At 35.0% G+C, this 12100-nt stretch overlaps 2 protein-coding genes across 2 annotated transcripts in view; both read left to right on the top strand.

The window, feature by feature from the left end:
• Positions 1-3513, top strand: part of LOC148952427 (uncharacterized) — a 46371-nt gene extending 42858 nt beyond the window's left edge. Inside the window, exon 3 of the mRNA XM_089088635.1 lies at positions 3500-3513. Within this exon, the coding sequence (XP_088944761.1) occupies positions 3500-3513 (14 nt within the window). The remainder of the gene's footprint in view (positions 1-3499) is intronic.
• Positions 1-12100, top strand: part of bnl (fibroblast growth factor branchless) — a 178425-nt gene that overhangs the window by 89536 nt on the left and 76789 nt on the right. The window contains exon 2 of the mRNA XM_089089876.1: positions 3658-3767. Coding sequence (XP_088946002.1) covers positions 3658-3767 — 110 coding nt within the window. The remainder of the gene's footprint in view (positions 1-3657; positions 3768-12100) is intronic.

Below are 12100 nucleotides of genomic sequence, written 5' to 3'. Positions count from 1 at the left end.
AGGGCACTAGAACTTTTAATTTCCGTCCGAATGAGCCATCTCACGATTTTCTAGGGTCACTGGCATGGGCGTAGGCAGCATATTGTCTAGGGGGGGGGGGGCAGTCGTTAGTGTGATGGAATTTTATCAACTGCTTCTTCCAAACCATCTGCTTTTTCAGCCATATCTAATGTAAATTTGAAGATCTAGGGGGGCAGCGGCCCCCCCTCCCAACGCCCATGACCACTGGGTCGATACTATCACCCCTGGAAAAAAAAAACATAAGATAAACACGCATCCGTGATCTTTCTTCTGGCAAAAAATACTAAGTTTTACATTTTTTCCGATAAGCACTTGGAGCCTTTACAGTGGAATCGTCTGCTATGCAGAATTTGATGGTGTGATTTTCATTAAGGCTCTATTTTAAGGGTGTTTCCCCCTTTTTTCAAAAATCAGGCTCGTAACCTCAGGCTCGTAGCCTTTGATGGGTATGATTAAACTTAATGAACCTTATATATTTGAAATCGGTATAATAAAACTCTAATTCTTTTGATATATCCATTGGTTTCAAAATTCCGTTGTTTAGCGTTTCAGTTACTATTGAGCCGAGTCGCTCCTTACTAATAGTTCGTTACCACGAACTGTTTGGAAGTGTATGTTTTACAATTTTTGCTGCGCCCAGTCACCAGTTTACGTTGTTTTATCCGGGTTGCAGCGGTAGCTAGTAACCTAGTAAGAGATTTATAAAAAGGGGGGTATTCAAGAAGGGGAAATTTTCATGTTATATTTTGCACTGTCATCAGAAGTGCGTATACTGCCAGAAATTGGAAGTAATTGAACATTCGAAAGTCATCGAAAAATGGTTCTGAAATTTAACAAATTCATGGGTACTTGCGTATTATAGTGACCACACTCAAAAAGTGAAGTTAGATTAACCATAATGAAATATACCAAAATATGATGGAAATATAGTAATTTAGTAACACAGTTATGGAAACTACAACAGAGAACTATGGAAAGCAGACTGCCCAGAACGCATTATGTTAAATACCTAACATAGCCAACGTTATATATTAAGGATTTAGTTAATATATAGCCTACATGCATAGTAGTTTATCTCACTCAGACTAAGCAGATTATCTCCGAGTGCGCAAAGAGACACCGGCCTTATAACAGATCAAGAACAACTGTGTGGTCGCTATAATACACAAGTACCAATTTATGTAACGAATAAAAAATTACAAAAACACAAGGCGATGAGTTGATGAAAATGAGTTTAAAAAAAAGAGTTAATGCAAATTAAAAGAGTTCACATCTGGAAAATTATCGTTGTTGTTTTTAAAAGTTGTGAATGAAATCATTAGGGTGACAAAACACTGATTGTATTTGTGAGTCTTGTGTCACCAAATTAAATTTTATTTAGAAATTTTCCTAAGCATCCACCATAGTTTTTCAGATGTTAGTTTTTTTTGGTTATTTTATGATTTTCTTTTGTACTGTATATTGTTTCCACTGTCTTAATTAATAGACTTATCTGTTAATTATATATCTTCATTTCCTTGTATTTTAAAATGGAAATGTCGTATGGTCAAATGAATGATTTAGGGGAGTAAAAAATCCTATTTTGTTTAAGCAATAAATTTGAATAATCAGTTTAAGCTGAGATTTTTTCAGTTGAACCAACACTTATCAATTTATTTTGTTCAGCCAAACACACTAAACATTCTGGATATGCTAGTCCTTTCCCCTATTATCTTTTTGATTATGTTGATTGGCAAGACTGTTAAATAAGTTATCCATTATGCTGGGGATAATGATGTGTACCTTATAGAAACTGATACGGTTTACTTTTCGCATGATTCAACTCAATTAGAATCCTCATTGAAACAACAAACAACACAATTGTAACATCCGTGTAGGAATATATTCCAGGACTTCAATCATCCAATTCCCCGGCATCTTGTTCATAGAGCAATTTGGAAGAATAGAAAACAGGAATAACTTCCAGAGTGTTAAAGCAGCGTTTTCCTTGGCCTTGCTCTTAGGCAACAGTGTTGCCCAGATTGACCATCTTCTATCATCTGGGCTATCAGGAATTGAATTTTGCCTTCGGAATTTAAAAAAGGATAAGAAGATAGCCCATTTGGACAGAAAAACTAGTAAAACCTTGTTCAGTCTAAGAAGAATTGGTAAAATCAGCCCAATCGGTCAATTTGGGCAAGCAGAGTAAAAAAAAAAACTGATAAAAATGAAGGCGATTCATGTTGCTAATGTTTAGACGATGGTTGGTATAACAGTTTTTGGACCTATCGCACACAGGGTGACAATCACGTAACGAGGCTGCCCCAGAGGTTATGTACTCACTTTACTAGCCCACCTGAGATCAATGGAGATTCTTACAACGACGTATAAATATATATATATATATATATATATATATATATATATATATATATATATATATATATATATATATATATATATATATATATAAATTTACCAATGTCTATTAAAGGATTTTAGCCCTATTTAAACTTTTATTTATACTGCTACTGCTACTAACTGCTCACTGCATCACCAAGTCACCTGAAGCCAACACAGCTAAGCACGCTTCTCCTCTATCCCAATGCATTCAAAGCCTCCCTCTTTAAGCCCTTCCAAAAAGTTCTAATTTCCCTTTAGTTCTTCCTTAAGACCTCCTCCCACCCCATTTGGGGACAACCAGCTTTTCATTTGACCCTAGATGGTTGACTGTAAACTACGATCTTTGCCAATTTGGTATCCTTCATCTGTAGAGCGTTTCCTAGGCATCTCCAACCTTCCTGTCATTATAACCGGGTTAGCGGGTTAAAACCACATAAAGCGGATTAGAACCGCATTTTTCATGCGGCTTACCGTTTGAAATACAGTCACTCAGAGGGGTACACAAACAATCCGTAGAGAGTTTCTCTGGAAAACAAATGACAAATACTCCCCCATTTTTTGGAGCGCCCACGTTTCAGAACCATACTTTACTCTCAAAACGTCCTAAAACTGATTCGATTACGATTCTATATACAAATAGATATGATATATAAGACATTTCAACCAAAAAAAAATAACAAAAAACATTCCGTAGTACAATCTCAAACCCCACAAAGGATCCATGGCCTGTAAAGAGACGGATCATGAAACAAAACTCTGATTATTTACCTATAAAAGATTTAAACACATAATATTTATTACATTTACTTACAAAAATGAGAAAAAAAGAGACAGAAAGAAAGAGAGTTCACTAAATAAGCTTTATGACAACTGTAGTCGATCCCAAGGTCTTAAACTGTTATAATTAATAAATGAAAAAAAAGGTTAAGGTGATTTGATAATGTCAACATACAGATCCTTGTAACAAACTGTTTAAAAGGAGTGACTAGATCGCAAGTCAAACTATTGTTACTTGAGGTCAAAACCCCAATTCTAGATGGCGGTAAATGATACCTCTTCCACAAATAACTCAATGATAATATCGTTTATGTTTCAGCAAAACATCGTTAATGTTTCAGCAAAATATCCCTTAATTTTACTAAAAATAAAAGACTTCACGAATGTTTATGTGTTGTGTGTCGGATGTAGGGGTATATTAAGATTCTATCATTATTCTATCAGTGTTATTAATGATTCTGGTCCCCTCTTTTGCAGTTGTATTGAGACGAACTCTTGCAGATGAGGAAATGGGGACTGTGTATTTGAAAGGTGTAGCAGCAAATAAATTCCTGTGCCTAAGCAAGTGTGGGATGCTTTATGGAACGGTAAATAATTGTCTCGCTTAATTTCTATTAGTTATTGTCAGGGTCGTATCCAGTTTTTTTTTCGTGGGGGGGGGGGAGGCTATAAAAAACAAAAAACGCATGTAAAAAACTGTTTATATTCATTTTTGTGACGTTTTTACGAGTCGAAAAAAAAATTGTGTGTGTGTAGGGGGGGGGGGGTTCAAACCTCCCAACCCCCCTGGATACGGCCTTGGCTTTTATACAGTTTTCACTTCGAGGAACATGAGCAGAGGAGATGTTGTGTTCAATTTATTGCTATTAAATGGTGACTCGAATGGGGGACTGGAAAACAGAGGGGACCGCGATGCCTGTAGAGTAACACAGGCTTAGTCGTGCACCGTACACAAGAAATTATGTTAAGTACATGTTGAGATTAAGTACATGTTAAGTATATAAGAAACTATGTTAAGTTTTTTGTTATATGTACTTAAGAAACCATCGTCTATTGAACCAAACTGAAGTCATGTGGCGGTACAGTGGACTAACCTTTGCTCAGAGATACGTGGCCCAGAGTTTGATCCCGGCTGCCTCATGTCCATTGCTAGGACCTTTGCTGTCGAAAACCATCATTAATCAATCAACTGAGCTAAAATATGTGTATTATATATCAAAATAAGAAAATTAAGTAGCAGCACGTCAAAAGATAACTTTTTGAGGGCATACTAATAAACAATGGCAACAAAAGATAAAAAAAGCAATAAAATGAATTGAGTAAAGAAAATGAAAGCTTTTTATTTTATATTAAGGTATCTATGCATATACACATACGTGTATTTAAAAACCAGTGACCATATACACACATATATACACACACAATATATATATATATATATATATATATATATATACACACATATATACACACACAATATATATATATATATATATATATATATATATATATATATATATATATATATATATATATATATATATATAGTACCAGGAGCCCGGCAGCTTCGTCACCTGGCCCGGGTACTTGGCACGCGGCAGGCTTCTATATATAGATTCTCACTGTCGCGTGTCTTCTAAGCGCAGACAATTTGAGCCTTTTCTTGATGTCATGACGTCTTGATGTCATGAGCTTAAATTAGAAGTGGTGCCTTTGTATAATTACATTTTTATTTTTGGACCTTTAACTTTTGCCTCGGCTGGTCTTTTGTCATTATGAAAGACATATCGCCAAACCTTTATTTCTTTCAATTGTTCAAGTGGTGTGATCAAAATTTTCTTTTCTTCCAACGATCTATCTAGTCGATGTTTTTGATTTTAGAAGGTATGGACGGCATTGACGACCACCTTTGTTTCTTTTAATTGTTCAGATGGTGGGACAAAAACTTCTTCTTTTCCCTTAGCTTATCTTTTGTCACTATGAAAGACATATCGCCATACCTTTGTTTCTTTTAATTGTTCAGGTGGCGGGTCAAAAACTTCTTCTTTTGCCTTGTCTTGGAAATTCAACAATCTTGTTTATGCTATGCATGACATCATATAATAAAACACTTATATGATGTCATAAGTAATGCTTATATGATGTACTAATATAGTACATGACATTTTTCGCAAAAACCGCAATTAAGGCTTTTAAAGATTTTTCTCACACTTCTGACCTATCTAGATCTTTATTTTATGCGAGAAAATTCCAAGACACCAATTTCCTCGAAAAAAATGGAGCCATTTTCGAGAAATAGAATAAATATATACATACACAATTATTACTCACATATAAAGATAGTATATATATTTTACATACAGTAGCATACAGACGTGTAAATTAATCAAATCAGACAGTAGCATTCAACACTTTTGAAATCATAACTTCCGTGCCTCTAAAAAATTGTTTATAAAACCTTCAACCGCAATATTTAGTTCCCTAGAAAAGGTCTCCAAGATACCTGGGAGTCGTGGTGCACCCCCCCCCCCCTCCAAAAATAAAACTATTCCTTAAATTCTTCAAACTTTGGCAATTCCTCATAACATGTTCTTGGTTATCCCTATAACTCTCCAAAAGGGGGCAGGCATTAAGGTATTTATTTTATATATATTTTTTGATTTTTTCTTTTATTTTAAGGATAAAGAATTACGGTTGAAACCGGGAGCAAAACTATTTCCTGAGTTAAAGAAAAACGAAACAAGTAGAAAATATCACATTTCATAAATCAGAACACTATAAAAAAAATCTTTGTTTCCTTTTTGAAATCGCGTAAATAAAGTAAAATATGAAAGGAGAGCTAAATGATGTTAAACGAATCCGATTCAGTTAATTTCAGAGGCCTAGATGCACGGCTCAGATTTGAATTGATAAAACAATTCCTAATCCTTTTATGCTTGGACTAAGCTTATTCGAGAGCTGTGACGCTCTATAAGCTGTTGAAGTTTTGTAATAATTTCACGATTTGGCTTTTTCGCACCATAGCCCAGCGTTTTCTAATCTTTGTTTTTATCTTTAAGTCTAAGGCCGTGGTCGTATTGGGTTTCTTCACAAAATATAGTATGTAGGGACAAACGGACAGAGTGAATTTGACATCCTCTTCCCTATACCATTTGATAGTTTTACATATGCTAGGACATGCGTACATGCCTGGTAAGAATGGCTGTAGTAAATATTAGCTGAAAAAGTTGAAGATTGAAACAACCCCTTGGTAACATACCCGAAGGAAAAATATCTTTAAAATTTAACTCCTGTTCTCTAAAAAGGGAGATAGGGAGTTTTTTTTGTAGTGCTACCTGTAGTAATGGGCCATAAGGCTTCAATGAATTATTATTTATTATTAATATTATTTCTTTCTCAGAGGCATTTCAGATGGAAGGGGTTGTCACATAGACTTTGGAGGGGAATTTTTTGATTGGAAATCAGAAGTTCAAGTGCCCTTTTTAAGTGTCAAAAGTAATCGGAGGGCAACTATCCCCCCCCCCCACACGCTCTTTTTTCCAAATGCATCCGATCAAAATTTTGAGGCTGCCGTTTTGTTTCAAATAGTCCAAAAAGGGTTGACACCCCCCCCCCAGATCGGGGGCTGGGCCTTAACTTATGCAAGTTGCCCATTGTTAAAATATAAGGTCTTTATGGAAGTAGTGACCGTATAAACTTTGGAGGAAGCTCGTTCGATTGCAAATTAAAAGTTCCAGTTCCCTTTTTAAGAGTCAAAAGTAACCGGAGGGCAGCCAGTCCCCCAACGCCCATTTTCCCCAAATGTATCTGATCAAAATATTGTCATAGCCATTTTGTTCAAAATAGTCCAAAAATGAAATAACTATAACTCAGGGGTTGATATAAAACCCCACAGTCCCTGGGGCAAGGGATATTAGCTATGTAGGTTGCCCATTGTTAACAAATAAGGTTTTTATAGAAGGGGTGGTTGTGTAAATATCGGAGAGACTCCTTCCATTGAAAATCGAAAGCTGTAGCTGGAGTCAAAAGTAACCAGAGGGCACCCATCCTCCCCCCACGCTCATTTTTCCCCAAATATATCAGATCAAATCTTGAAATAGCTATTTCGTTCAAAATAGTCCGAAGTTCAAAGAAATATTCCTTCGTGGTTGATACCCCACTTAGTCTCCGAAGCAAGGCTATAAGATATGCAAGTTGCCCATTGTTAACATATAAGAATTTTTATTGGAAAAGATTTGAGTTTGATCCTTGGTCACCAAAAAGGCTCAGGGTATTAAGGTAAAGCTTCAAGGAAATAATGAGAGGGATGCCGAACATAATCAAAACACACTATGTGCTTGCTTGTTGTGAAAAAGGAATATCAACAATATATAAAAAACTACTGGGGTTATTAAGTTGAAACTTCAAGGTATGCTGAGGAGATGTTAAAGTGAGATTGGAGGGCAACCGATTCCCCTCTTTCCTTACCCTTTTTAGGTGCCCTCAGCTCAAAACTAATCGAAATTTTGGAATTGTCATTTGGTCAAAATAGTCAAAAGGTCTAATAACTATGCTTCCGGGATGCCATGCCTCCATGGCCCCGGAGCAAGGGATGTAAATTATGCAGGGGAAACATTTGATTCTGGGTTTTTCCGAAAAGGCTAAGGGTATTAAGGTTTAACTTTGGAGAATGTTGAGGGGTATGTTATGCTTAATCGAAAGGCACTATGTGCATTCAGTTTATCAATTGAGGATCTGCAATATTTTAAGAACAGCCGAATGATCATATATTGCCAAAGATTGTCCTTTTCTATCAACCGTCTAGGGCTAAATGGAAAGCAGGTCGTCCACGATTGGGATGGGAGGATGTCAAAAAGAAAGAATTAAGGGAAATGGGAACTTCCTGGGAGGGTGTAAAGATGAAGGCTTTGAATAGATTGGGATGGATGAGGAGCTTGCGTAATTGTGTTGGCCTCAGGTGGCTTGGTTCTGCAATGAATTGTTATTAGCAGTAGTAGTAGTAGTATACCTCTGGAGATGACATAACCCCCCACAGCCCCTAGGGCAAGTGTTGTAATATATATAACTTGCACATTTTCTGTATACAAGGCTGGTCATGGGGAAAGGGGTATGTTTGACTATTAGTCTCCCAAAAGGCTAAGGGTATTAACGTAAGACTTTTAAAAATATTGAGGAGGACGTCAAACAAAATCAAACACACAATATACAGAAGAGTTGTCAAATGGACTCAACAGCAATATCTAAGAAACGACTAAGGGTATTTAGTTGAAACTTAAAAAACATGTTAACAGGGATGTTGAAAAAGGAACGGAGGGAAACCGACCCCCTTCCCCTCTTAAAATTTTAGATGCCTCTTTTTGTACTGATGGAGATCTTAAGAAAAGAAATTTTATCCAAAACCGTCACAATGTCAAAAATCTCTGGGGATGGCTTGCCCCCACAGCCCCCGGAGTTAGGAATATAAATTATACAATTTTTCCGTTTTTTACATGCAGGATTTATCATTGGGAAAGGGGGACATGTTTGATCCTGGGTGTGTCCAAAAGGCCTAAGGTTATTGAGGCACAATTTTGGGAAATGTTGAGCTAAATCAAAAGAAACTATCTGTATGCAAGTTATCAAAGTTAGGAACGGGTCAGGGTATTAAGTATAAACTTTCTGGGCCACTACTACTGTTACTATTGCGGCTGCAAATGAGACTGGTTGCGAATGTAACAGTGAGTACTTCCAACTCCAGCAACTTGCGGCTATGACTGCTTGCAACTGCTACTTCATCTACTTGTGACTACTTTCAGGCAATATTGAGGGGGATGTTGAACATTAAGACTTTAACGCTGAAAAAACATCACTTCAATGTTTTAAAACTTAGATGAAACTTTGATCATGAAAAACAAAAACCTTTGATGTTGAAATCGGGGATGTTGAAAATTTTGAAACTATCGCATGTAAAACCGAACAGAAATTTATTTAGAAAACATTCGGAAAATGAAGTTTTTAAAAGAAAAGTAAACAGCCATATTAAACTTAAGGCCAGAAACGACCAGAAATTACTATTAAAGAATGAATGAAACCCAAAACGAACAAAAATTAAATAAACAATCATAGCAAACGTACAGATAACAAATTCGAACATAAATGAATAAATAAATCTTAAAACGAGCAAAAATTAAACTGAATATTCAAGTCCCTAAACATTCAAGTCCTTTCCCCTAACCTTAAATGTTTGAAGCCTATTTCGTCATTTACGCTTTACTGAAAACAAGTTATATTACTAATATTTTCTTTTATATCTATAACATTGAAAAATAAAAATCAAAAGCTACAGTGAAATAAAATTTTGAATTGCCGAGCTTTAAGAAATTAATATAATTATTTATTAGATATTAACTTGAATTTCATTAGTTTTTTCCAAGGACTGTTCAAGACACCTATTGTTTTGGTAGTTTTATGGTGCAACTTTCATCTTTCCTAGGGTTTCTATTATCATTAACTCTTAACTACCGAGTGACTTTTAGGCACATAGACGGTGGTGTTAATTCACAAAACTTAAAAGGGGCAAATATTTTTCAATATTTGAATTGAAAGTTTTTTGTAGTTTGTAGGGTCGAATTTGTAGTTTTTTCGATTTTGTCAATGAAAATACTTGCCACCGATTTTGAAAAAAAAATCGACACCACCGCACTTAGAAAAGCCAGCTATGCTGACTCTGTGATGTAAAGATAAATAAATACAATGAACAAATACATATTTTATGTAATATAATATATATATATATATATATATATATATATATATATATATATATATATATATATATATATATATATATATATATATATATATATATATATATATATATATATATATATATATATATATATATATATATATATATAAATGTATAATAACAATAATAAAAGTAAATAAAATATAATAAATTTAAATATAACACATGTTATGACGCTGTCTAAAAATCTGAGAAAACCGAATTAACTTCATACGTACAAAGAAAAAAAAACTTAAAATCCAGTGTAATAACTAACCTCAGTTCACAATAAATAAAATATAATATAAAAATGTTGTATGGTTAATAGACATCACAGCCAATAGTCAGTAAATGTATATGTGTGTGGCACAACGCGACAAACCGCATACCAATCCTGCAGAAACTGGTGTTGGTGGCTATCGTGGGGCGGCGGTGAAACCATGTTAATTGCGCTCCCGTGGGGAAGCAGATGACTTTTAGAGTTGAAAAATGGGAACTCTGCCGAAAAAGCAGAGACAGCGTGTCTCCTTTAATAAGATAGGCTTACCAATTAACCTTGAAATTGACTATGATATCAATTTGGAATAATTTAAAGAAAAATGTCATGTCAAAGTTAGTTTTCAGGAATGCCTTCAAATATGACAATATAGCGATAGAAGCAACCATAAGAAAGAACGAGGCAGTGGCATAATTTCCTCAAAATCCTGGGGGGGGGGCAAAGTTGGAGACAATTTTCCAAAATCAAGTGAAAATGACAGTAAACACTAAAAAATAAGCCATTTGGCACCATAAAGGTACTATAAAAGTACCTTATAGTACTATAAAGGTACTATAAAAGTACCTTATAGTACTATAAAGGTAAATTTGTAGTAAAAAAACTGGTCTGTATCTGTTGATGCTTGAATTATGCAGGTTTATCTTAGTTTTGACAAGATTTTGGAAGAAACTGAATTTCAGATGGGGGGGCAAACTGTGTTCGGGGAGGGGGGAACCAAGGTCTGGGAGGGGCAGTTTCCTCCCTGCCCGTAGCACATTACGCCCTTGGGACAAGGGGGCTTTTGCGCACTTCACCCTCCCTCTTCCCCAACCTAAAGGTTTTTACGATTTATTTTATTATTTTATTCAATAATATTCATAACAGTACTGAAAAGCTAATAAGCACCATACAAAAACGTTACGCTAACACAATACAAGTAATAAACAAATAACACCAAAAAATTTTAGATAAAAACAAATATAACAAATTAGGGGACATTATGAAATCAGATCATTTTATTAATTAGAATAATAAAATTACCAAAGGAGACCATACACTTTGGGAACCATGAAGCTAAACAAAAAATATATTTGATTTATTATATTTTTTATATAAAAGAATATTTTCTATATTTGCTTTTTTTGCAAAACTAATAATTGGAAAAAAAAACTTAGTAAATCTGTTCTTTAAGGCAGGATTAGTAGGGCAATGTAGATCAGAGAAAAATCGAAAATTTTAGATATCAAGATGGACACATATTAGCAAAAAATGACACATTCGTGGATACTCAAGGGACACATTCGAGGACCAAAAAGTTGGTAACCCTGTACATAAGCGAAAGCTAGCGGATTGTTCAGTGCATTATGCGATTTCTGTATGTTCTGGTTTTTCAAGCCAATTTAGAGATGTAGGAAATGTTTTTTGTTATGAACGTTCATTCTAGATACACGAAAAGCTTTCAAGTTTACGCTTGACTTTAAATACTCATTAAGTTTATTTCACTCGAAGTTAACATTTCCGAAAATGCCTTTTTTCAACTCTTCTTATGGTATGTTTAAGATTTTTGCCTGGTAGTGTCATATATGGAGCGTTCCATCAATGAATGAGGAAAGCAGGTCAAGGCCACCTCTAAGAACAAAATACGGAGCAGTTATCGGTGGTTGAAACATCCGCTTAAAATGCTGCAGCTAAATAGTCTCCATGCAAGACGTATTATCAGCTCCCCCTAACTCACAGCCGTGCCGTAACGAACTATATCGTAGTTTGGTTATAAATATGTATATATGGAGGTCAATATCCATTTAACCTGCAAGACAACTATTCCTTAAAAAAAACAAGAGACCTATTCCTTAGAAAAAAAAAAAAAAAAAAAAATCAGTTTCTGTTGCAATAGAAAG

This window comes from Artemia sp. Qi Xiang Cuo, chromosome 5 (assembly GCF_049724085.1).
Source record: "Artemia sp. Qi Xiang Cuo chromosome 5, ASM4972408v1, whole genome shotgun sequence".
Lineage (NCBI taxonomy): Eukaryota > Metazoa > Arthropoda > Branchiopoda > Anostraca > Artemiidae > Artemia > Artemia sp. Qi Xiang Cuo.
This window is presented reverse-complemented; position numbering and strand designations above follow the sequence as displayed.